General features: G+C 45.7%; 1 protein-coding gene and 1 non-coding gene across 5 annotated transcripts in view; both read left to right on the top strand.

The window, feature by feature from the left end:
- The window catches only part of SSH2 (slingshot protein phosphatase 2), a 141302-nt gene that overhangs the window by 66611 nt on the left and 47765 nt on the right, over window positions 1-26926 (top strand). Inside the window, exon 1 of one of the 4 annotated variants that reach the window (XM_054008398.1) lies at window positions 10775-10943. The exons of 2 other annotated variants lie outside the window; for them this stretch is intronic. In XM_054008398.1, coding sequence (XP_053864373.1) covers window positions 10834-10943 — 110 coding nt within the window. In that variant the 5' untranslated portion in view covers window positions 10775-10833. Of the gene's footprint in view, window positions 1-10774; window positions 10944-11751; window positions 11828-26926 lie in introns of those variants that run through there. One more of the 4 variants, XM_054008401.1, reaches the window with a different exon arrangement.
- Window positions 15470-15609, top strand: LOC128825922 (U4 spliceosomal RNA). Its single transcript, XR_008442755.1, has one exon. It is a non-coding gene; the product is annotated as a U4 spliceosomal RNA (small nuclear RNA).

The raw sequence follows: 26926 nt of genomic DNA, 5'->3' as shown, positions 1-26926 counted from the left end.
ATCTGACTGATACGGAAGTGTTGAAACTTGCTTAATGACAAGCTTTCTTCTAAAGATCTCAGCTTCTACTATTATTTCTTGTTTCTGCTTGCTTTACTAATGAGTCTCCCCTTCGTCTCTGGCTCTGTGCACATAGGAGATTGTAGAATTTGTATTGGTTTTCTTTTAGTGACGACAACAAAAACGAACCTTTACAGAGGAGAGAGAGAGAGGCATCTGAAAGCAGAGTGTGGCCTTGACTTGGATAAGCTGTATTGGAGGAAAAGTACCAAATGCATTATCTTCCCTTTTGCTGCTTTTAATACGAGACTCCAATACTAGAACAGACACTGAGAAACTGGATGTTTTATGCTCGCTGTTGTCTTTATGGATGTCTGATTTGTGATTCTCCTTACCTATACTGAAACGATTCCCCTAAGATTATTCCTTTCCCTAAAATACATACTTTAGAAAATGAAAATGGAACTCTCAGTGGTGTTGTTTACATTTTGCTTATTAAGGCGTCATGCTGCCAGACTACAGCCATCTGCTATTCAGGGTGCCTTCTCCACATTGAAGGGAATGGGCCAGAGGGGGTCTGCGCTGGAGGCATCTGTGTGAATTTAGTTTTGGAATGCAGTCTCCAGGAAGCTTTGTCATTTTAACCAGGTTTATCTAAAGAATTGATTTCCTTAAACATTGCTTTCGATATACCTCTTGACTTACAAATAGAAAATGCTTCCATTAGAAAAACTGCAGAGTGACCTAGAGCGGAGTTGATGAGTGGCTTAGCAGACTGTCTGTTAGTCCTCCACCCCGGCACCACCAGCACCAAAGTACACACCTCAAGGGGGTAATAGGAGGAGAAGACAACTCCGCAGTTTGTAACTTGTTCAGCTCAGCAAACATTAATTCCCTACATAAACCTATTTCCAGCATGACTTGCTCTTCGCAAGGGGACTGACTACAGTAGATTAGCTGCAGCTGTTCTGTTCCTGGCTCTGCTACTAGCCATCTGCATAACCTTGGGAAAGTCACTTCCCTGCTCTGTGCCTCCATTTACCTGTCTGTAAAATGCAGCTAATGCTTCTGATGTCCTTGGTTAAGCATTCTGAAATCTGCAGTGTGAGACTGTCTATTATCACTGTTTCATGCAATTGATTGATTTAATCCAGGACTAGTCTTGCAAAATGCTTGCAGAGCTTTTGCAGAACTATTCAGTGGTGTTCATATATTATTGACCTTGATCATGCTGATTTCATCAACTGACTAGATCAAATAGTTAAGTACATTTCACTTTACAGTTATTTCTGTGACGTTCATCACCCTAGTATCCCGCTCTCATTACTTGCAAAACTGTGAGTAAGAACCAGAAGTGTCAAGTATCAGGGGGTAGCCGTGTTAGTCTGTATCTACAAAAACAACAAGGAGTCTGGTGGCACCTTAAAGACTAACAGATTAGTGAGGCAAATACTCACCAGCAACTACACACCACACCACAGAAACACCAACCCAGGAACCTATCCCTGTAGCAAACCTCATTGCCTACTCTGTCCCCATATCTACTCTGGCAACAGCATCAGAGGACCCAACCACATCAGCCACACCGTCAGGGGCTCATTCACCTGCACATCCACTAATGTCATATATGCCATCATGTGCCAGCAATGCCCCTCTGCCATGTACATTGGCCAAACCGGACAGTCCCTCCGCAAAAGAATAAATGGACACAAATCGGACATCAGGAATGGTAACATACATAAGCCAGTAAGTGAACACTTCAATCTCCCTGGTCATTCTATTACAGATTTAAAAGTCACTATCATTGAACAAAAAAAACTTCAGAAACAGACTTCAAAGAGAAACAGCAGAACTAAAATTCATTTGCAAATTCAACACCATTAATCTGGGCTTGAATAGGGACTGGGAGTGGCTGGCTCACTACAGAAGCAGCTTTTCCTCTCCTGGAATTGACACCTCCTCATCTCTTATTGGGAGTGGACTACATCCACCCTGATTGAATTGGCCCTGTCAACACTGGTTCTCCACTTGTGAAGTAAGTGCTCTCCATGTGTCAGTATATAATGCCTGCATCTGTAACTTTCACTCTATGCATCCGAAGAAGTGAGGTTTTTACTCACGAAAGCTTATGCCCAAATAATCTGTTAGTCTTTAAGGTGCAACCAGAAGTGTGTTTCCTGACATCTGAGAGAACCAAACTTGGACATGGAATCGGTCCTAATGAGATGATATAGGATGACATACAGTTTTGTATAGCACCTATTCCTTAATCAGTGTGCATCAGGACATCTTACTAATTACTGAGTTAAATCCCCCTAACTCTGTAATATAGCTGCTGTCTATACAGATAAGGACCACTGCCATGGTGAGTCATGTGCCTTTGATTCACAATGAAGGCTTTAAATTGAATGAGTTTCCTTCCTGCCCGGTCTTTCCCTCCATCCTGCACTGCACATGGTGGTTTGCTCATGGGCACTGTGCTGTTGAAACGGTTTGAGGGAAGGTGGGAGGGAAGTGAGCTGCAGCTCAAATACTGCTGTCCGTCATGCACCGTTTGGAGTGCGATTAATACTTTGTGCAATTTAAAAAGAAATGTTAAGTTCCAATGTTGTGTTGTCAGAGAGATGCATTGCTCCTCTTCCTTCACATCATTCACTACTCTTATCTCAAGTCCAGCATTGAGAACAAGCATGCTTCTAGTGGGGAAGGACTGAATGCAGTTCTCTCTAGAAGGCAGTCAGAGTACCCTTTCTGAAATGTCACTGCGGAGAAAAACTTGGCGTTCTCTTACTTACAAACATGGAGAAGACAAACATGCTGCCTCTGTAACCTTCTCTGCCATGCTGATGCTTAATTGATGCAGGAGGTGCTGCTGCTAGACACCAAAGCTAATCGTCTAGGCCACAGTGGTGGTTTTGATTTTAACTCGTGTCTTCTCATAAATGACACAGGAAACAGATGTGTGACTATAGAGTAGCAATAGTTCCATGCTCATGCTAAAGGTGAGTGAGCAGGCTGTACAGGAACTCATCCGGCTCTGCAGAGGAATGCATTTTTGTAAAGCAGAAGCTTCAGAATTTTACCTAATTCCATATTATGTGGAAAGAAAAATGAGTCTAGGTCCTACACTGCCTTATCTATCCCATAGATGTTAACAGACCTGGGCAGAAATTCATGCACACAATAACATCCTATTGTTCAGAGGTGTTGCCGGCACAGAGTGTCCAAGGACAGCAACAGCGGCGTTCGTTGCCCGGTGTGCTTCGCGCCAATAAACACACCAGGGGTGGAGAAGCAAACAAAGTTTATTTGGGATCCCACAGTGGTGCTAGGAGACAGGCACATCTCAAATCAAGCACACTAACAGAAACCGTTTTTCTTCTTTTATACATTTTGCAGTTAAGCCTCCCCCCCCCCCCCTTCGTCCCCCTCTACCCCTCCCTTCCCTGATAAGTTACTAAGAAAATAACGATTACATTTAAGCAGTTAAGTCATTCTTGGCAGTTATAAGTCTAGCTTGTTAGTAACTTCTTTAAACCGTTATCTTGTCCTTTTTCCCTTCAGCCAGAAACATGCAGGCCTCATTATTACCGCTTGATACCGGTGTGAGCAGGAGATTGCACACAGATAACTGGTTGCTTACATATTCCAATTGCACCTGGCTTTTGAGGTTGATTAGAGTTTAAACATGGAAGAAGTTTGGTTCATCTAGGCCTAGTGCAGGAAGGCTTCATTGACACTTTGTGGCCTTCCACCCTCCCGAGTTACCTAGGGTGAGGCCTAGTGACGTCAACAGAGGTGCCCCCTGAGACTTTTCACATGGTCTGCACAACTCAACCACTCTCACTGTAACTTAGCAGGGTGTCCCCACAGACACTGTTTTGTTTTGTTCTTACACAAGGCAAAACCCGTTCACGTCTGCCCGCCACCACAGGCTCCCTACAGCCACTCACCACAGCTCCCCTACTTGCAGCAGGTCTGAGTGAGTCCTGCAGGCACAGCAGAGGGGACATGAGCTGTGGGACGCTGGGCAGTCCTTGGGCCCCCTGCGGAAGAGCCCTAGCACAGGAGCCGGCTCTAAAGTAGTAGCCGTTTTAATTGCAAAACCCACCCCTGGAATCCCTTAGAAGTGTAAAAAAGGGTGGGGGGCTTCCAGCGGGCTCCTTTTGCACTAAGCACCGTATCCACGTGCAGTAAGACCATCTGTGCCCCATACTGCTTGCAATCTTAGCATCTGATGAGAGGCAACAAACAAGTGTGGGCAGGGACATAACAGCGCAATAGATGTTTGCTCTGATACGCAGCACTCTAGCACACCAGAGGCCGCGGCATGGGTGGGAAATATTTTAACATCAGTTTACACCCATACCTCAAGTTGACATCTCACGCTGACAAGAATCCACAGCTCGGCAAGAAACTCCTCCCCACCTCCAAGGTGTCAAACTCTATCTGCACCAAACGCCTCTAAATCATTGTTAATCGTTCTAATTTATCCTTCCTTCAGATGGCAGCAACCCTAACATTTTGACTGCTGACACATGCATTAATTGAGGCCTTGCTCATGCGAGGAGCACCAAACAGGTGGACTGCTGGCTCCATGTAGTCACAAGGGTCTGCCTGCATGGAGCTCCCTGCAGGATTGGGGCCTCCGTATGTTATGACTGCAGGAAGACCAGAGTAAAGGCTTTTTGTTCTAGCGTGATGATATCCTCAAAATCCAGATTCAGGATTGAACATGATGCTTGGAGATTTTGTAACTTTGTTCATGTTTTGCTTGCAGAATAGAAGATAAGGTCGGACTCTTTCCAGCGACTTGTTTCGAGAGAAGAGAACTTAGTGTTATGTGCATGCAGCTCCAACTCTGGCATTCCCTGACTTTGGAATGCCTAACCAGGCTCCCTCAACGTTATTTTAACATAGGCTTTGCATGGTATATTCATAATCCGCTCTGGCTCTAATGGAAGCCAGTCTGAGTTAGCTCTGGGAGGTGGTGGGAGAGACTTGAACTGCTTTCTTTCAGCTGGACAAAACGTGTGTGTGTGTGTGTGTGTGTGTGTGTGTGTGTGTGTGTTCTGCTCATTTTTATTTATTCCTGATAAATAGTGAGACCCCATTGCCACATCAGCAGTTTGTTACACCACTATTGTTTACTGCCCCTTAGCCCTATTACCCCAGGCAGTGTGACGATAATCCTGTTACCAGCTATTGAGTGCAAAACTAAACACAGACCCCTAAAACTGCAGACTGTAATCTTTGCCTTGCAGGGGATGGGGGCCTATTTACAGCAATGTTTACACTTACACACCTTATTCCAGCATTTTAGTAATTTAGAACAGCACCCCTCACTGCTTGGACTCCATGCATTTTAAATTCTTCACATACCTGAGAGTCACCACCTAGAGTGAAGAACATTACCTTGTTGCTAATATATATTTTAACAGCCTTCTGTGTCTTGCAATTTGGAGACACCAAAATAGTGTTAATCAAAATTCAGATGCTTTTCTTTCACCCCACTCCTTGCTTATGCCTCATGTGCACAATACATCCGAGGATCTCTTGCTGACGTTTCAGTTTCTGCTAATATTTAGCTTGGAGCCCTGACGTGCTGGGGAAACGCTTTGGCAAAGAAATATGTGGCTGTTTCCCTAACCCTGAAGGAAGTAGGATAGTAGAACAGCATATTTCAATTCCTACAGGCCATTTGAATAGTGCATGCTGTCCTGACTTGTAGCATGATGTTGAGAGAGATTTGACCATGGGGCTGATGTTTCAATCTTTACAACACATCTTTTCATAGAAATAACATAGAAATCTGTTTGTAGTGCAGATCTCAGTGCAATCTTAACTGGAGAGTTGCTGCTGACACCTTACACTATCCTCAGAATGAAATGTCCCTGGTGAAGCATCTCTTACATTGCTGGTCTCAGCATATGGGATGCAATATTTGATTTTAATCCAGGGTTAATTCCTTTAGAAATGTATTATCCATATGTTAAGTGTGATTGATTAATCACTACATTTGTTTTTCCACTCTATGAAGGGACTGCATTTGTACTGTTTGCTGAACATATTAAGATATTTCTAGCAACTGTTGAGGCAACATTTTAGTAAATTAAATGGATTATCTCAAGAGCCAAACTCAAGCACTGTGCAGGTTATTCATTAGCATGGGGACAGAAGCCCTGGTTTGTTTTCTGTATGTGGACATTGGTATGTACTAACTCTAGATGGGGCCCTCTCACCAGGCTCTTGAGGGGCTGATGGGATCCTGCTTCCCTAGTGCCCTGACTTGCATACCTTTTGCGATAAGACAGACTAATTCCAGTCTAGCAAAATGCTTCTCTTGCAGGAGGACAGTTGGCTAGTGTTGCATCTTCTTAAATTAAAATGTCTTTGGAAGACTGTTAAACTCTAATATACAAATGCTCCTGGGTGTGCAGTGAGACACTGGAGTTAATGCAGATTCCAGCAAAGACTTGCAGTGACAGATCCTACTAGATTTTCTTTAGTCATACTCTAGCTTTTTAAAAATATCCTTTCAGGTGAACTTTGCTTGCCGTCAAAGTTGTCTTGTGCGTATCTGTAGTACTACATGTTGTAGGTTCTAAATAACTCAAGAGCTTGCCTTTTATGATGCAGTTTTATTTGACCTTTTAACATTTTCTTGCATTAAAAGAAAAGGGGGGGGAAGTCTGTCTTCATTCGACAGAAGAGTTGGGGGGGGGGGGGGAGTCAGTGGGTGAAGCAAGATGCTCAAAGATGACTGTATACTTTTTCTCTGGATCTTCACTCAGCTGCTAGCAGAATCTTAACACACTGGTTTTTTTAGAAGTGTTTATTGATGAAAAGTTTCAGAGTAGCAGCCGTGTTAGTCTGTATCCGCAAAAAGAACAGGAGTACTTGTGGCACCTTAGAGACTAACAAATTTATTAGAGCATAAGCTTTCGTGGACTACAGCCCACGAAGAAGTGCATCCGAAGAAGTGGGCTGTAGTCCACGAAAGTTTATGCTCTAATAAATTTTAGTCTCTAAGGTGCCACAAGTACTCCTGTTCTTTTTATTGATGAAAAGTAACTTGTCCACTTTCTGTTTTCTCATACTGAAATGATTAAGTACCACTAATGACCCAGGCCCCTTGCTCTAGTGTAGGAAGAGGGGGGAAAAGACTTATATAATCCCTCCTCTCTGTCCACAATTTAATTTGTCCAACCTCATTTTTTTTTTTTTTTCCCAAGAATAAACTCATCTCAACTGCAATGACCGGTCAGTTATGTGCCTTGTGTCTCTGCGGTCTACACCCATAATTGATGTTGTGTAGTAAGCAGACACAGTATGTCTGGTTTGTGTATACTAGTCTGTCATGGAGCGGTTCCCATAGAAAAATTATTTCTGGTACCTGAAGTGATTCCCAGATTGCTTTGTCCCTCTGTCAAACTGCTGGCTCTCTGAAGAGTTAAAGATAACATGGGTCTGACTCTGACAAAAGGCTTGCTGATTCTCTTCTCCCTGCCCAATGCATAGAACTAATTGGGGTGTGGTGGATGATCAGCTGAATGACCTCCCAGGGGGCTGCTGTAGCCAAAAGGCAAATGTGATCCTTGGATGCATAAACAGGGGAATCACGAGTCGCAGTAGAGAGGTTATTTTACCTCTGTAATTGGCACAGATCTGATCAGTGCTGGATTCCTATGTCCAGTTCTAGTGGCCGCAGTTCAAGAAGGATGTTGATAAATTGGAGAGGGGTCAGAGAAGAGTTGTAAGAATGATGAAAGGATTTGAAAACATGCCTTATAGCAGGGGTTCTCAAAGTAGGGGTCGGGACCCCTCGGGGTCACGAGGTCATTACATGGTGGGTCGTGAGCTGTCAACCTCCACCCCAAACCCTGCTTACCTCCAGCATTTATAATTGTGATAAATATATTAAGATGCTGTTTAATTTACTTGGGGAGAGGGGTCACACTCAGAGGCTCGCTATGTGAAAGGGGTTGCCAGTTTTTTTTTTTTTTTTAAAGTTGGAGACCCCCTGCTTTATAGTGATAGACGCGGAGAGCGCAATCTGTTTAGTTTAGAAGATTAAGGGTGACCTGATTAGTCTATAAGAACGTATGTGGGGAACATCATGCTAATAGGTTCTTCAGTCTACCAGAAGAGGTCTTACAGTGGCTGGAACATGAAGCTAGATAAATTCAGATTGGAAATAAGGCAAACTTTGTAACAGTGAGGGGAATTCATCATTGGAACAATGTATCGTGGGTCCTGGTAGATTCTCCATCACTGATAGTTTTTTTTAAATCAAGAGCGGCTCTAGGGGTTATTGTGGGGAAGCTCTACGGCCTGTTATGAAAGAGGTCAGACTAGATGATCACAGAGCTCCCTGCCGTCCTTGGAATCCGTGAATTAGGATGGCCACCTCTCTTGACTCCCTGCTGGGCGGGTGGGGGGAGAGAGAGACACGAACATGTTTCTCATCTAATCTAAAGTAATCCCTGAATTCCTGGGTGGCTCCTCAGAGCCTTGTCTCCAGGGCCTAGGGAGCAAAAGATGAAGATTAAAGGGAGTTAAAATGCGGTGGAACTTTTATTTTACTTGGGTGTGGAGAAATATTTTCCTGCCTGCGCTCTCCCCTGCTGGAGGAGGTGACGGATGTTCACCCTTTACTAAGAACTAGGGCGAGGCTACTGCCAGCTCTTGGAAGAGTCCCATGAAGTTGGTACTCTCCCTCCCTCCCCCCACGCTGAGTGTGAAAGGCTTGCTGTGCTGGCTCACCAGTGGCAGGCTTTGGAGGGGAAACACAGCTCAGTGGCCTCCTTTTCACAATAGGAACTCGTAAAATCCTGCTCTGTAGCCACTGAGCATAAACCGAGCGGGAATCCGAATTGTGGGCTGACTCCTGCTGGGACAGACTCAGATGATTATTACTCTTCCATCATTGCCCCAAGCAACCCCATTAAGGCAGCCTTCTGCTACTGCCCATCTCTGCAGCACCAAGTGAGCTCTGCTCTTCCTCAAAGCACTTATCTTAAGGGGGTAGGGGGCTGCTTGATCTGTGCGAGGCTGATATACACTGTAGCATGGAAGAGGATTCAAGACTGGCAGATGAACTGGGTGTTAAGTAACATAATGAGAAGGGTAGCAGCAGGGGTGCGTTGTAAAGTCCTGCCTGGTTACTGGTCTCTTGCTAGACATTGGAGGCTAAAGCTATGTCTATATTACAGTGGCCGTCACTCAGAGGTGTGAATAAACCACCCTCCAACAGACAAGCTGGGAGAAGCTCTCTCCCATCGGCACAGAGCGTCTTCCCTAGGTGCGCTGCATTGGTACAGCTGTGCTGCTGTATGTATAGAACAGCTTTTGTACATGAGGTAGAGTCTAAACTCTTTGGTAGTCTTTTAAAACTGTTTTTCCTTTAGTAGATAACACTTGTCATGGTAGTAGCCAAACTTACTTTTCTAAGCATCTTGTCTGATGATTTATCCCTAAAGCATCTTGAAACATGTTTCCTGGTGCCTATCATTATGGCCTAGATGTGAAATTTTACTTGTTGGTTAATGTTGATACTGCACTAATTAAAGGGAGACGGGAATGGGGTCAGTCTGAAACCTAGCAGAATGAGACAGTTGGATATTGCTTTTAACATTCCTGATTTCTACTCTCCACATGCTTCACTTTCTTGCTACTCTACATTAATCAGGTGGTGAAACAAGTAAGACAGGAAAATAGTAAAACTTGCCAAAATTATTTGGAAAAGGGATATGTTGGTCTAAGGAAGTTAATAAAGCTTGACTAATGTATGCTATGTTCATGTAGGGTGTTATGCAAATAACTGACTCTACACCTTAGCTAATGCAACCAGATGGGCTATCCCTTCCTCATCTCTTCTCTCTCTAGTGCTTGTGTTTCCATCTTCCCCTGCAGCAGCGAGGTGATAGAACAACTTTCCTGCCTAGGTTTGTAATTCTCTGCTGGAGGAAAAAAATACCCTGCTGCTAAGGCATTAATAATGCACTTCTATTAAGTTTGTCAGTGGGCTGCTATAGGAGCAATTTCATTAAGTCAGACAGCTCGCGTGCAACAGCTTTCTCTAAAATTCCCAATAGGGGACTTAATTCTTAACTCAGTTATAGCAGTCTAATGGGAATATAATTCCACTCCAAGCACTAGTGATACACTGCTGTCAAACTTGTCTACTAGCAGGGAGAATCAGCCTTGTCCTGCTTGATGGTAGGGTATCTAGCCAAAGTGGTTAGAGAGGGCAGGGCCGTAGCACCAGCCCCTGCATCTGTGAACGCTGACCAGCCTGGGTGCTCCCCTGCCCGTGACTTGGCATGCTCCTGGGAGTAAGGAGGGGCTGCGGGAGTAGGTTTGAGCCCCTGGGCTAGCCCCGGTTCGGCTAAGCCCTGGCACATAATGGCCTACTCTCCTCTTTGACCTTAACATCTTCCCCCCCCTGCGCCCCTGGGTCAGGCCTGGGCTCCATCTCCCCCAGGAGCCTGCCGGACACCAACCAGCACCAGCTGCCCCAGGGCAGGTGCAAGGCAGAACAGCTGCAGGGGGGGCTGGGCGCCCAGGCACGGGCTTTACCAACCAGCCACGTGGGGGTTCACTTTGCCTCCGCCCCCCGGGAGGGGCTGGGCGTCTCAGGCCCCCGGGGGGGGAAGCCACGTGGGGGGCCGGGCCACGCCTGCGCAGGGGGGGCCGGGGGCGGGGAGCCGGCGCACAGCTGGGCGGCGCGTGGCGCGGGCTGCCGGAGCACAGGAGCGGCGCGGAGCGAGCGCGGGGGCTGCGGGCTCCGCTGGCTGCCCCCGGCCCGGTCTGCCCCCGCGGCGCCTCCCCATGACCCGCAGCCGGCTCGCGGCCGGCCCGGGCCACGCCTGCCCCTGCCCCAGGATGATCCCGTACTTCTCGGACAGCGCGGTGATCTCCCAGAACGCCATCAACCAGCTGTGAGTGCCGGGCCGGGGGAGCCGGGTCCCGGGGGTGATGCATGGGGGGGAGCCGGGCCCTGGGGGGGAGCCAAGCCCCCAGCTCTGGGGGAGGGAAGGAGCCGGGTCCCGGGGTAATGCATGGGGGAGAGCCGGGCCCCGGGGGTAATGCATGGGGGGGAGCTGGGCCCCAGCTCTGGGGGAGGGAAGGAGCCGGGTCCCGGGGTAATGCATGGGGGGGAGCCGTGCCCCGGGGGGGAGGCAAGCCCCCGGCTCTGGGGGAGGGAAGGAGCCGTGCCCCGGGGGTAATGTATGGGGGGGAGCCGTGCCCCGGGGGTAATGCATGGGGGGGGGGGAGCCGTGCCCCAGCTCTGGGGGAGGGAAGGAGCCGGGTCCCGGGGTAATGCATGGGGGGGGGGAGCCAGGCCCCCAGCTCTGGGGGAGGGAAGGAAGGAGCCATACTCCGGCCGGCGGAGTCTTGCACTGACTGTGGAACTGAGCCGAGCGTGGGCTGCCCGCAAAGCTGGGCTGCCGGGGAAAGTTTGTCCCGCTCCCAAGGCAGCAGTTGTGAGCCCTCGGGGGAGGCGGCCCAGTGGCTGGACCGGGAACAGCAGCCGGGGAGGGGGGGTTGATTTTCGCTTGTTTGTTCCGCTGGCTCTTTGACGGGCTGCTAAATCCAAGCCAGCCCCAGCAGGCAGGAGACCCGGCTCCAGGAGGGAGATTCTTGCAGGGGGAAGGGAAAATCTACTCCTCGTTAGCTGAATTTCTTCATCAGGCTCCGTCTATGTCACTTCCCGGCTGGAGGAGACTCTGTGTCCTCACAGTATCTGCCCTTCCAGGAACTGAGCTGATGAAACACTTGCCCAGGAGCGCAAAGATGGGTTTAATCATGTGGTGGTGGGAAGGTGCGTGGTCAGAAATGCAGAAAGTTATTTGTCTTTGGAACAGCAGGACAGCTGCCCGGGTGGGGGGGTTGGGGAAGAATTCTTCACTTTGCCTCTTGGGTAGGGACTTTGGCAGTTTGCAAGGAAATACTCATACAGTTTTTGTCTTAATGGCTTTTTTCTTTGAAGTATCTTTTCTGGTTATTAATTCAGACTTCCCCTTTAATGTCGGGCCAGTAATCCAGGGCAACGGGGAGTCTACACCATGGCCAAGCTTTTCACAAGTGACTTTGAATAGCTCCATTTTTGGTGCCCGACTTGAGATTCCCTCAAGTGCCTGGATTTTTCAGGGTGGGTGTTCAGCTTTTTCTGAAAATAAGATTCTTTATAACATGGACACCCACAATCACTAGTCACTGGTGAAAATCTTTGCCTGTATCAGCAGAGGCTTTAGAAAGGAGTTGTCCTAGTAAAGTCCGAGACTGAAACTCCCGCAGTACTTCGGGCTTGGGTATCAGATATCGGGGAATGCTATGAAAATAGCCACAGAGGATCTTGTCAGCAAATTAGCCTTTTCATTTCTCTTTTGTACCATGCTTTACTAGACTGCGACAATTTACCAACCTCCGATTTCAGCTTTCTATAAACTTTCTTCTCCCCCACGCCTCCCCAGGCTCTGAGACGAGCGTGTTCTCTTATAAAGTGTGGGTTGAGGAGCGGGAGGAGAGATTGCTTACTTTTATTGCCAGGCTTTAGCTGCTATTCTGTTTTCTTCAAGGACACCCTGGAAACTTGAAACTTTGGGATAAACTTAGTTGCATGCTGATAGGACAGACTCTTATTGGGTTAATGCTAGGAGTCCATCAACATACATGAGGATAAGGGAATGCATGACAAGACTGACACCCTAGGGTTTCGGTAAATGTTTTGTTGTCCCTCTCCTGTTTCTGTTCCAAATCTTCTTCCATCTGTAGTCCCTGTCCTATCTCCTTTCTGTTCAGGATAATGGACAACTGATGCTACAAAAAATGGAGTGGCACTCTCCAAAACTCTGCTTTTTTGATGGCTAGCAAGTTGTGTGTTAAGTAGTAGTTGATGTGGGGGATCACAAACTGTCAACCCTTGCACCTGCTGTCCTCCTCTCTGCAGATCCCCTCCCCTCTTTTTCAAATGCATAAGCTGGAGTCTAGCTTGCAGACTGCCCTAAGCAGCAAGACTTGTCCACTGCAGCAATAAACGGTGCTATGGTTAAAGAGTCGTGGGTGGATAGCGATTACAAGTCACTACCAATCTTGGCCAGCTTCAAACTGAAAGGCTCCACGTCCCATTGCTAAGCTTCTTGAATAACCAGTCCCTCCAGCGGTACATACTGATTTAAATGCACCTACCTACAAATAAGCATATTCATTTCTAAATAATACAGGCTTTGGGGGAGTTGGTAGTAGGGGAGGATCAAGTCTCGAGGTAGACACTGGTAGTGGTATAATCATGCCTGGTGGTTCTTCCAACAAATCAGCTTCTGTTTTATCTTCTGAAGAGACCAAGACAAGCTTGAGAATAGTTAGATAAAATGCAGGCATGAAGCCAGCTGCTGCAGCATTCCTATTGTGAAGAGCTTCCACCACAAACCTGGACACTTTGCATTTGAGATATAGCTTGATGCATATTCTCTTAGATTTGTCATAGAAATTGGTCACTGGCCACTGTTGCTTCTTCCTTGTGTTTAAGACTAAACAATTGGTGCTATGTGTTTGTTAGCTTCATTTGTTTAACGAGGTCCCTCTAAGCCTTCCATCCTTGACCTGACATGTTTGTAATTAGTTATTCTGTTTAATTGATAACTTTGCCTGTAAACATCACTGCTTTCCCATTTGTGCCTCTGAATGGGGGGCTCTAACAGAGTACCCAAGGTCTCTGTGTAATTAGAAATCAAAACGAGTCTGCTTTGGAGGAGCTGAGGCAGCAAATGTGTTGGGCTTTTTGTTATTGTTTTTTGTTTTTCTGTATCAGAATAATTGCTAGTATTTGCTGAAACATTTACTTTATAATGTCTTGCTTATGTTAGGTAGCTAGGTAACAATTTCAGTGGTTATAGATATGTTTGATTTATATACGTTACTCAGACATTTAACCCACAATCTGATACTATTTATGGAGAGAGATGAGCAAAAATGGTGCCGTGGGGAAGGAGAACTCCACTTTTCCTGTCTCTGAGGGTCTGATGGCCCAAGGGTGCTGGGTCCAGGAGCAGCTGCAATTACAATTTACTTGGAAGGACCAAACTCTTTCCTTTCCTGGAGTTGGTGATAACTCAGTTATCAGAGGAGCTTGCACTGTCCTCAGCCTTCTGTAAACTGAGATTAACAGGTATTAGAGTTTGTGGCCCTCCAACTAGAGCCAAGTGTTGGATTCACACATTTATCTGGAACAGGGTTCTAAACTGGGGACAGTGGTATGTTTTTTGTGATTGGATAGCGGGGAGTTTTTCAGCGGATTGTTCTTAAATTAGAAGGTTTTGCTTTGCAAATCAGGAATTCAGTTAGAGATCACAGATCCTTGTACAGTTACCTGCAAAATCAGACGTCAAGGTTTTGCTGCACCAAAACATTGTTCTCTGTGTGGAATGGTAAAGACAGCACGTGGATTGCTAATGCCAGTGTTACTCAGCCCTGAGAAGGTAGCAAACTGTCCTTAATTTTACTGCCACGTCTCTCTCTCTCTGCCTTCTGTATTTTAGAGAGGAAGTCTGGTCCAGTGGTTAGGGCGTTCCCTGCTCCACCACAGACTTCCTGTGTGACCTTTGGCAAGTCACTTGGGGCCAGATTGTCAAAGGTATTTAGGTGCCTATAGATGCATCTATAACTCCCCTTGGCACTTGGATGCTTTTGAAAATCCCATTAGGAGCCTAGCTGTAGCTTTGGACAACTGAGTACCTTTGAAAATCTGTCCCTTCGTCTTTGTGTCTCAGTTCTCCATCTGCAAAATGGGCTTAAGAGCACTCTTCCACCTCAGAAGGTCTGTGACAAAGATTAAACCTTACCCAGATGCTATGGTAAGGGGGGACATGAGTACTAGCTAGAGTGCTAATAAAAGCATTTTACCAAAACAGAAATATTTATACATCTGTTGTATTTGCTATTCTGTAAACTGAGAGAGATCTTTAATGATTCTTTTATTTAATGCTGGCCTGTTCCCAGTTATGAGAGCTAAACTCTGCGTTGAAGATAGTATCAGGGGGTAGCTGTGTTAGTCTGTATCTACAAAAACAACAAGGAGTCTGGTGGCACCTTAAAGACTAACAGATTTATTTGGGCATAAGCTTTCGTGAGTAAAAACCTCACTTCTTCGGATGCATAGAGTGAAAGTTACAGATGCAGGCATTGAAGAGTTGAAGAGTTTGTTTCAAACTAAAAGGAGGAATATCGAACTACCAGTTTCTCCAAATATGTTTTATGTGAGTCTTAGAATCCTTTACAGCGGTGGTTCTCAACCTGTTTACCACTGTGGGCCGCGTATGCAGCTCTCTGTGATATGTGGGCTGCATCCAACCCACTATGTATAATACCTGTGTGGCCCTGAGGATGTCACATGGGCCACAGCTATGTGCTGATTGGGCTGCGGGTTGAGAACCTCTGCTTTAAAGGAAGAAAGCAACTGAAAACTCTCAGTAGAAGAGTGGCAGTATCATAGCTAATGAGGTTAATCTGAGGTGTGATTATTGCTAGTTGAAAACTTTTCCTTTCAGCAAAGGGTTAAAACTAGTCATGAAATGTCTTTGCCGAATTGGAAAACGCAGGATAGTGCAACCACTTAAAAATAACCAGCTTCCTTCGGCGTTTGTGTGACATACAAGGGATGTTACAAGCTGTTAATAGGGCATTTAATTCTGTACACGATGTAATTAATATTCATTTTATTGACTCATTTCTTCCTATCCACTCCTCACTTTAGGCCTCATCCTGTGTTCATTCTCCTTTTTTTTTTTCTTCTTTTTTCCCCGTTGCTGTCAGAGGAGCCTGATCGTGCCCTTTATCTTGAAATCTAACTTTGTAGTGTAAAGTTTGATCTTCAGTGTGATTCCTTGCATCAAGGCCTGTGGACAGCCATGAAATACGTGGATGCCACATTTACAGTATCCTGGAGGCTCTTCTGTATCTCGGCAAATGTGGCGTTCTAGTGAAGAGCTTTAGTTTCATTGCTTTTCTACCTTTGTAAATATTTTACCCTTCCAGTGAGAATTGCTGACACTTGGGATTTAGAGGGAGCTGCAGACAAATGGAGATTCAAGGGAAAGGGAGTTCCAGGGAGCAGCCCAGATTGCTGTTTTCAGCTGCAGTTGATTTGAATTCATGTTGCGAACTAAGGGTCATATGTAGTTTTGGACGTTTGAAACCCCCAAATAGACTGGTTGGATCTTTTACCACTTAAAAAGCTCACTAGAGACTTTTGATCAGCATTGAATATCGATATTACTTTCCTGGCATGCAAGCGAGATATCCTTGGATGCTTGGGCAACAATATAATAAATACTGTGCTCCATCCTTCATGGCAAGAAGTTGTGAACTGAGCATCAGTTCTATGCTGTTCTCTACCCAGCATCTTAGAAGATCAGCCTGTGATCAGAGCTGAGTGACATTTCTTCCCTTTTCCCCTCATCCTGATGTGTCAAATAGAGCATGGGAAAGGCCTGTCACTCCCCAGTGTTTCTCCCCCTGATTACCTCAGTGTGTTTGCATAGGTGTGTTTTAGCACACTGCAGAGAACTCTGTTGATCATTAACCCTGGCGGAGGATGCCATTATCCATGTCTAGCCTTCCTGCTTGGACTTCCTGTCTATTTTCCTGGAGGTGGAGTGTATTTAAATGTCACTGATCTTTTGTGGGCCACTGTCAGAATCTGGATACTGGGGTAGATGAACCACTGATCTGACCCAGTGTGGCTGTTCTTATGGTGGGAGGCAGAAGGGATGCCTGAAATAGGATCAAGACTCGAGCGAGAAATCTGTGATCCCAGGGTAACTAATTTTCGAGCAATAAGTAGTTAACTTTAAATATTTAGCTGCCCAGCTGGATTCACATTTGGAAGGGCCATGAACCATGCCAGTTGCTTCTGAGATGTTGGGGCTGCTGTGTAAATGTTCACCCCCAAGGAAAACGTGGTTTTCTCGTAGAAGTTATCGTTCCAGCCCCACTTCTGTAGAGACAAGAGCCTATCAGTAGAGAATGTCCGTTTGGGGCCAGCTCATATTTAGACTGCCTGGTTCTATCCCAAAACGACACCTCTTTGGACCTTTATTATAGAACAGGCCTGCACAACTCGTAAAGCGGCGAGGGCCATATTACTCCAAAGAAAACAGCTGAGGGCCAAAACCCCCCGGCCCCGCTGAACCCCCCCCCCCCAGCACTGCGCAGCCCCCCGAAACACAACACCACCCCGCCCCACAGAAACAATCGCCCCAGCGCTACCCAGCCCCCCTGAAACAACCCCTCCCTCCCCCCCCCCCCCCCCCCAGCGGCACCCGTCCCACAGAAACAAACCCTCCTTCCCCTGCGGGCCACACAGTGAGCCCACCTACTCACTCCCCGCGGGCCGCACAAAGAGCCCACGCGGGCCACATGCAGCCCGTTATAGAACCTCAAGCTAAAACAGTATTTCCTGGAAGGGATTTAAACAGCTTCAGAATAATTTTGTTGAAATGCTGATTATCTGGCCAATCTGATCAGGGTCAGTTAGTTCAGTATCCTGTGTCCTAGCCTATGGTAGTTATGAAAGAGTTATTGTCCCTCCACGCTGGCCTGACCAACCACATGTGAACCATATTCACCTGAACTGGTTTAAAACTAGTTCAGCAGGCCATTTTCCCACCTTACCAGATGTGCTACGCATTGAGCAAAGTCAGAAATTCAGAGTTGTCTGACATTCCATCTTTAACCAGATTCTTATGTAAAGTCATCCTGCTATTCAGAGAAGCCTCTTTCCACACAGATGTATTAAGTCAACCCTGCACCCTTAACTTTGAACTTCCTTGCTTTTGTTGCCTTATTATTGTCATAACATGGTGTAATTTGTTTGCTTAAAGGCAGCTTTGCACTGTGTGTGTGTGTGTGTATTTTATCTATTTATTTATATATAATATGTGTGTGTGTGTGTGTGTATATACAGGTACTGTAGCTTTCTTTCAACAATTACAGCTAACTGGGAATAGTTGATCTTGGAATCTAATAAAAACACTCAGTTACATCATGTAGGATTAAAAAAACATTTTATGAGAGAGAGAAACTTTCATGTCATAAGCCAGTCACTAACCAAAACGTACTCTCTGGGCAGTTTATTCATTGTGCTTTTACCTTTGGAGTATCTGGTGCTGGCAGCGCTGGGATGAGCTAGGAGATGGAACTGGTTGAGCCACTGATCCGCTCTGGTATAGCAACTCCTTTGTTCCAAAGTGGAGGTTTTATATTAGGAATAAAGAGCATAAGAAAGGCGTAACCAAGTACATAAAACAGTTGACTTGCTCAGGGAGTGATTGTTGGGAACTACGTCCTGTTTTGTTTATTTTACTTTAGTCAAACACATGTTACTGGGCTGAATAAACAGGTAATTGGGTGAAATTCTGTCTTGCCTTTATCAAGGAGGTCAGACTGGATGATCTAATGATCCCATCTGGCCTTAAAATCTCTGAATTTGTATTGCACCTGAGAGGTTCATTCAAATGGGGAGCAGTAAAGGGGCCCAGTCTCTAAGACCCCAGCACTGGATCTGCATGGTGTTCATTTGGAAGTTTTTGAATTCAAGAAACTAACATTGCAGCACTTAGCAGATCGTGTGTGTGTCTATATCTCCGCGTGAAATGTGGAGGACTGACTAAGCTGGCACAGTGGTGAAAGCACATTTCTAGGAAATTCAGTAGCATTCTCTGAAGTAGGGTATGTGTGTCAACTAGCCATCTTGACATAAGAAAGTAATGAATTGGTTTCGTTCTCGAAGTGTCTAACGACCGCATTCTCCTACTTCAGTGCATCTTTCAGTCTAGGCAGGTACTTAGCTGATCCTCATCACCAGAGTATCTGAACACATGCGGCACATTCATTTATTTATAATGGTTATTAACAAGTTAAGATTTGGGTTTGCTCTTGAAACCCCTCTAGTTGTCTAGTAGGCTAAACCCACAAATTATTTATTCTTTCTCTAAGCAAATGTTTGTGTCCTTTGCAGTAGTCAGTGTTGAAAACTGCATTTGCATGTGTATTTTGTAACTATGGTTTGATAAGATCTGTGTTGTCCCATCATCGTGCTTTTGATCTCTGATTTCCCCAGTAATCCTTCTCTTTTCTGGGTTTTGTTTACACTTGGCTAAAACTTGAGGCAGACATTTGTTTTTAAGTGCAAATACAGCATATCTGCCTATCCCTCTGTTTTAAAGTTTGTGACATGGCTTGTGGGAAGAAGACAAGTCAAATTAAGTTCAGTGTCATCTTTTGATCCAGCGCAGCCTCAGAGCGTTCTGGGAGCTGGGGATTGCTAGATTGCTGTGATGTCTCCAAAACCTTATATTTACAAAGCTTCACAGACCTTCGGTCACACCCCAAGCTATTGTCTGTACTTAAGTGTTCAGATGTCTTGAAAGCTCCACATCAGGTCATCCTGTTGCAGACTTTTTGTAAAATATTCTATTTAGAAACCCTTCTATGCTATCACACACAAACTCTCCTGTATGTCTCTTGCTTTTTTAATATTGCAAGTTGAATAGAGCGTCTTTGCTTGAGTCCATCTGAGCCTGCTGTTCATCATATGATGTCGCTGCCATCTTATTACATCACAGTTGGTTGCTGTGGAGTCAGTGGTCACACCAGATGGCTGATCTCTGATGGGGAATTGGCAATAGAAAATAAGCTCTCTGAGGAGCAAGTGCCCATCTTTACTACCAAAGCTCCTTGTAGGAAAAGAAATGGGAAGAGAAATATGAGGTGTGTGCAGTGTATATACAAAATTATTTCTAAGTAGAACACTCTTTTCAGTGATCAGCTTTGTATAAGCCTTCTGTTTTTTGCACAGCAACTGTAAATCTTGCTTGCAAGGAGAGCAAACTACATGCGTGCTTCAAACAGACATTCAAAAAGACATCATCTCTCCTTAGATTGTATCTTGCACTATCCATGTTCACCTTGAATATGTAGCAGCTCACCAATGCATTGCTGTGAGTAGTCTGACTGTAAAACACCGCTGGAGTCTCAGGGGAACCGATGAGACTACTTTTGGGTCAGATGGGACTGGGGTAGATCATTCTGACTTTGCAAACGCGAGATTCACCTTTGGCCTATCATTAAAAAAACAAAACAGTTGCACTCTGTGAAATTCAATGGGCAAGTAACAAGCAGGAGTAACTATTGTTGGCCCAGTTTTCAGGAGTGATCAGAATTAAACTAATCCCTTCACGGGTCCCAGGCTTTATGATGGAAGGGGAAACAAAACCCTCTTTAAAAGTAGTTGAGCTAATTAAACGTGATTGTGGTGAGCTGAGTGCACCCAAGGGGCTGTTTAGCTGGCAATGGTTACTGTCCTTGCTGTGAAAGAGCAGGTGGGAAAATCTGAAAACAAAGATGAATCAGAACAGCTGGGTTCCTCTGTGTGTTTCAGGATTGAAAGCCAATTAGATGTGATGGAAGCAAATCATTTGTCAGTATCACCTTTAACCCTCCCACCACTTCTCTGCAATGGGAAAGCACAAGAAAGCAAACGGAGAATATGCACACTCGTGTACTTTACTAATTAGGGGGGTAATGCGAGTGCAGAGTGAGTTTGTGCGGTGAATTGTCCATTAGTATGTACATCATGTGCGTGTCTAGATGTGTTTGGTGTGTATTGCTAAAATCTCTCTTTAAATGTCAAGATTGTTAAAGAAGCCAGGCAATGTGTGTCAGACGGCGGGGTCTTTGGAAGGAAAGGTGCACCAAAGTTAGCACTGGATGGGGGCAAGTTTTCACTTTGAATTGCCGAGCTCTTGGTAGCATGGGCACAACCGCCGCATGATCGCAATAGTAATTTCTTTAATTTCCGCCTTATGTCAGATTATAAAACATGCGTTGCATGGCTCTCTAAGGGCTCCAAATCAATTGAATCCCTGCTTAGGAGACCTGCTCCTAATGGCACGCTCTGTTCCTGCTAGGTGGGGAGAGAGGCTCTCTTCAGGTCTGTAGCACACAGCTGCATCCAGTAGTGTATTGATCCATCCACTTCTAATGTGTGGTAGCCAATTGTCAATGTTCTTCACTCAGGGGTCCTTGTATTTCTCAAAAAGACAGAGCACCTAAGCCATAAGAGCTGTCAGAAGTTACCATCTGAGTTTCATGGGGGTAAAAACATCTGGAAATCTGTAAACTTCAGAGTTCCGAGCACTCGTGTAACATAAAACTTATGTAAGAGTGGCCATTTTGGGTCAGACCAATGATCCATCTCCAGTGTCCTGTCTTCCGACAGTGGTCAGTTCCAGGTGCTTCAGAGGAATGAAGAGAAGAGGGCAATTATCGAGTGATCCAGCCCTTGTCATCCAGCTTCTGGCAGTCAGGCTTAGGGACAACCAGCAAGAGCATGGAGTGGTATCTCTGACCATCTTTGCTGATAGCCACTGATGCACCTATCCTCCAGGAACCTGTTTTGTTCTTTTTTGAATCCAGAAGGAGCTTCATCCCCCAGACCAGCTTCTCCCCCATCCCCATTCAACCCCAGTCCTGTTCTGCCTCCAGGCCAGATCTGCCCCTAGCTCCACTCCCAGCCCCAGCCCAGCCCTCATTCCCTCTCTAACCCTAACCAGCTCCAACCCCAGCCCAAGCGCCACTGCTGAAGAAGCCTTGGCTGTGTAGTAATGGAGCGGGGGCACAGACAGATTCCGTTAATGGTAAGGGGAGGCGTGACTGGAAAAGTTTACGCACCACTGTCTTAACTGGAGTGTCATGGGGACTAAGGAAATGTGGTCTAGATGGAATGGTAGGTTCTCAAATGGTTGAAAGACCATATCAGTGAGTACTTACCAATGGTTCACTGTCACACTTAATCCCAGCAAGAGCCCTTCTTTAAAGAGACTTGAAATACAGCAGCTTTGCTTTTCACCCCATGGTCTGTCAGCTTTGGTTTAAAGGGTGCGTGGTGAGTGATCAGTGGAAATTATTTCAAGAAAGAAGTACTCTTGGTAAGTTGATCCCGAGTCAAGAGAAAATTAGCAATATCACTGCCAAGAAAAACTTGCCATACAGACTTGGAGGGGCATGGGAAGCAATGCTGAATTTGCATTTTAAAACAAATCTCTGGTTCATCTCAGCCTCTGACTGGGAGGTTTACCACTGATTTCTGGATCCTAATGGTTATCACAGAGGGTGTGTCTACACTGGGAAAATGTTGGCGTGCCTAGCTACCCTAATGATGATATGGTGGCGCTGCTGCCAGTGGTGGCCGCTGCTTGTACGCAGAGTGCAGTTAGACACCGCAGTAGCTGAAAAATTCCTTCCCACCTCTCTGCTGCATCTGGCACCATAGGACTATGCAGAGAAAATGCTTACAAACTTCCTTAGGGCAGACAAGTCTTTGGGGTGAGGTCTTTGGGAACAGAAGAGACCTGCCTACCTATTAACAACAACATGCTATCAAATACAGCTGATCAGTCCCTTTTCTCTACTGCTGTTTCTACACTTGGGCAGTCCAGTGAACACTGAAATGTCGTTTTTAATGTCCTAGCTAGTTTTTACTTTTTGATCCTGATCAAAGCATTTTGCATAATGGTATATTATAAATGGGGTTGTTATACTTTGAGACAAATATTAAACTACTAGTATTTGATAGTGACAAATTACTGAACAAAGATTCTCCTAAATCCACAATAAACCTGGCATGTTTTTAACGAGCCTGAGAAATACACTGCGTGAGTTGTAAGGTAGTCTGGTAGGGTGAATATAGACATGTGCCTTTTGGGGGAGCATAATTCTCTTAAGATTTCAGAGTTTGTCCCAGTGCAAAGTATTGCTGCTTGACACAGAAAGGTCAGCAGTGTTGATCTAGAGAATACGAAGGAAATGCTCTCTTTCAATTTAAGGCACCAAAGTGAAGTGAGATGGAGTTTCGGTGTAGGGATTTCACATACAAAATGTTTAATAAAGGAAATTTTTTCTTTGTTTTGTCTTTGCTAATTAATGATAATTTCAGGGAATTGTTTTTAATCACATTAAAAGAGAAACATTTTTGCTTGGATCTGCTGTTGCATGAAGTGAAGTCACTCTCAGATTTGCAAAGCTGGAGTACCTTGGTTACAGGTTACATCACCAGACCATTCAAAGGTCTTGGTGACTCCCGGTTTTGAATCAGGAGCGGCTGAGAGAAGTCTGGCAAATGACCATTCTCCTGAAAACCTGTTTAACACCTTTTTTTAATCTACTGTAAATTAATATTGGTTATCAAATGGGCTATTAAGTTCCCAACAGACGTGTTTATGTGGGAGAGGTTGCCTCAGCACTAGGGCCAGTTGAGCACCAGCTGGATGTGGAGAACAGAAAATGCAGTGGGAGTGTGGGAAAATAAATGTTGCAACAGGTAAACCACTGAACAATGAAATTCCTGCTACTTCACGAATCAGAATACATGAGCCTCTTCTACGCACACTCACTCACTCTCTTCCTCCCTCCCCCCAGCATCACAGAAATGTAACTGTCTGCTGCTCTTCACTGCAACGGAAAGCCTTAATTGCACCTTTGATCATTTTGAATGGAGATGGACAGACTTTTGTGTCCTGTTTACAGTACTCCATGACTTCTGTTTTTACCAGGAAGGTTCTTTGTAGGTGGTAATCTGAGGCAGCCTGTCTTCCCAGCTGCTGCATTGCAAAATGTTGTTCCTCCAATCCATCCCTCGCTCCCAGCAGCTCAGGCAATTCATCCTGGGCTCTGGCATAGCACTTCCTCAAGGTCTGCAGTAGCTTCCCTGTCCTGTAAACTTTCCCACCATTGCTGCCATCGGGTCAGTTGCACCAGTGTTAGCAATGGTGGGAGCACTCGTACAGATGGGCTGCCAGGGGCCACGAACACAAGCCCCATGATGTCTGTACCTGCTGAAGGAGGTCGACATGACAGTGTTCACAGGGCTGGTGGCTACCTAGTTAAGGTGAAAGGGCAGTATTAGTTCAGACAAGGCTATCTCTGCTGCAGGTCTGGTCTGCACTGGCCCCAAATGCAGCTTTTACAAGATTCTCTTTTAAATCCAAATCACCCAAAACCAGCATCTAACTTTACTGTACTTTCTTCCTTGGACCCACATCCGTATTGGTTTTCCTTGCTGCTGCCTCGCATCTCCAGCTCGCATCTTTGTTAGCACTCAGTCTGGCAGCTGTAACCAAAGCCACTACCAATGCAGCCATGGTGCCCAGGTCCTGAACTGGTTTGTTTGCTTTCCCAACAGACTGAACGTTTCACCTCTGACGCAAGCAGCCGTCATTGTCTTGGTTATCCTCAACCTGCCTGTACTTGAGTCACACCCGTTGAACGGTATCAGCTGCTGCAAGGCCAGATTTGTGTGTGGTAGGGATTATGGACTAGTGTAGATTTTAGGGAGGGTGTGAATCAGTACGAGGTTGGGCTTGCTTTGCTGATTACCCATTTCACAGGGGATGCAGCCCGTACTCTAATTCAGGAGAGTCAGTGGTCCCAGTTCTTTTTCTGTCTTTGTAGTGTTGGGCGTGCTTTGGCTAAATATAGATGGCCCTGGACTTGACTAATATGGAGAGGGACAGTATGTTGACCTCTGTGTCTCTCACTTGACTTCTGTTACAGTAATATTTAAAGCAACAGTGTCTCTTTTGTTTGAAGTTACGGGGCTCTGCTAGCCAGACCAAACATGGTTAGGTGTGGGGGAGCCGGGGTTCTCACACAGCTACAGGTGTAGAGAGAAGTTTGTGCCTGGATTAGTAGTAACCGTTTTTTTAAGAATTAAATGTATTTGGAGCAGAGGCAATGGTAATGGGTTTTGGTCAGAAGTGTGGTACCAAACTGCTCAGGGATGGTTAAACTTTAACAAACTTTGCATGGGGAAGCTTTCAACCTTTAGTGACTAAGGAAATGAAGATAGAATTCAAAGAATGCCCTCCAGGACTGTCTGTATTAATCCTGAAAGGGGGAAGTAAAATGGGGATTAATTTTTAGAATACCAAACTGGCAGTTTGTTTAGCCTTTTTTGATTCTTGACATGAAGAATAAATTCTGCTGTTTGAGTTTTGCCAAGTTGGTTAAAAAGTGCATTAAAACTCTCGCTGAAGGCACATCTTATCGCTTTGCTCATAGAATAAAAGCCAGCTAGTCTTGGACAGAGCCAAGCATTTAAATAAGTACGGAGCATATTGTAATAACTCTTAGAAGACTCCCTTGGGTATAACTTTTCTGCTTAGCAAGGCTGATAATGTATATTGGAAGTCTACAGATCTTTAAACAATATATAGAGCTAGAAGAATATATCATGTAGGGATTTAGTCTGGGAATGTCTTGACTTGGAGACCCAAGAGTCTTTGGGGATGGGATCATATAAACCAAGGCCCTTTTGCTTCCTCATTTCCAGTATCACTACTTTAAAAAATGCCTGGTATTGTATACGTCTGCTGTAAATACTTAATACCAGAATTTCTCAGTGTCAGCTGTTGTTGCTTTAACCACCCCTTTTCTGAAGAATCGTTTGATTTGGGAGCGCTCTCAGAGCGATGCTTTTGTGCAGCTCTCGAGCCTTTCAAGGCACTTTACAACCTTTTGATAGACAACTGGTTCCCTTTTTCCAGATGGATAAACTGAAGCAAATTAGGTGACTTATTTGTGTATTATTTATGTATTAATTGCCAATGTATTAAGTTATCTGAATTCTGGTTCGAGGTATTAACACTGGCTTTTCCTAGTTTCCTTTTCTTGCCAAGCCATGAGCTGCATGGGAAATGTGTGAGAGAGAATCAGGAAGTTTGTTCGCTTTCTCAGCTGCTCCTCTTTGACCTTGAGGTCGGTGCCTGACAGGAAATGCAACAGACAGTTTGATGAGAGGATGTGAGGGAGAATTGCATGTAAAATCCATAAGTTTCTCGATGTGATTGCAGCTCAGCTGCTGGACACCAGTTCAGGAGTGAGCTCTTATTTGTACCCCAGCTTGAGGGTCAGGGCATTATGTCTCTAGATATTTGGGGTGGGCAAGCTGTATTTAATTTGAGTCTGGGCTTACGGACCTTTTCTCTGCCTTGTAGAGTCAAAGCAGGAACCTGTGCCCACATGAAGGGACTTGCTACGTTGCTTCCTTGAGCAAGGAGGGGCGGGAAGTGTATTGCTGGGCTCTTTCATTTGTAGGAGCTTTGGAGAGTGCAGGCGAGGTAAAGGGGAAGCGTGTAGGCTTTGACATCATCTGCACTAGCCGCTGAAATTTGACTGTGAGTTTGACTCCTTTGTCTGGAGTCTGGTTTTAAAGGAAGCCATCTTCATTGTTCCTTTAATGAATCCATTCCCTGTGTGCCTGCAAGGGAATGAACCTGATGGGGCGCTGCATGCTGGCAGCCCCGCTGACTTCAGGGCACCAAGAAGAGGAGGAGGAATACGCCAGGTGCTGCGGCTGTCCGCAGGACAGTGCTGAGACCTGTTGCGGCTGCGTGGGCTGAAGCGTTGCCTGGAGAACACTGAACGGTGTTGTCACACCCTTGTTGGCAGCAGCTCAGGTTGTGCTGCTGAGATGAGCCCTTTGCTTAGCCTCCGGTGTAGCTTCTCCTGTTCTCTGCAGCAGCAGCATTGTGGTGAACTGGGGCCTCTCCAGAGTCACTTGATCCCTCTCCCCCAAAACTTCTCTGGCCTGTGCGTTACGGGGGACTGAGCCCTGAGGAAGAGGGAGAGCGGCTTGTCTGGAGCGGGTCTGTGTCAGCACAGAGGGAGTTTGGGAATAACCTGGCTTTCCTGTTAAAAACAGAGAGAGGGGGATCTGCCATGAGGCCCAGCCAGAGCCAGGATACAAGGGGAGACTCCTGGGTTCCCAGAGAGCTCAAGCTATCACCACTGGGCTTGTATGCCACTCCGCGGGGCACTGAAGCATGAGGGGTAAATATCCAGCTCCCATTGTAGGGCCCTGTGG

Source organism: Malaclemys terrapin, chromosome 18, assembly GCF_027887155.1.
Source record: "Malaclemys terrapin pileata isolate rMalTer1 chromosome 18, rMalTer1.hap1, whole genome shotgun sequence".
NCBI classification, from domain to species: domain Eukaryota; kingdom Metazoa; phylum Chordata; order Testudines; family Emydidae; genus Malaclemys; species Malaclemys terrapin.
This window is presented reverse-complemented; position numbering and strand designations above follow the sequence as displayed.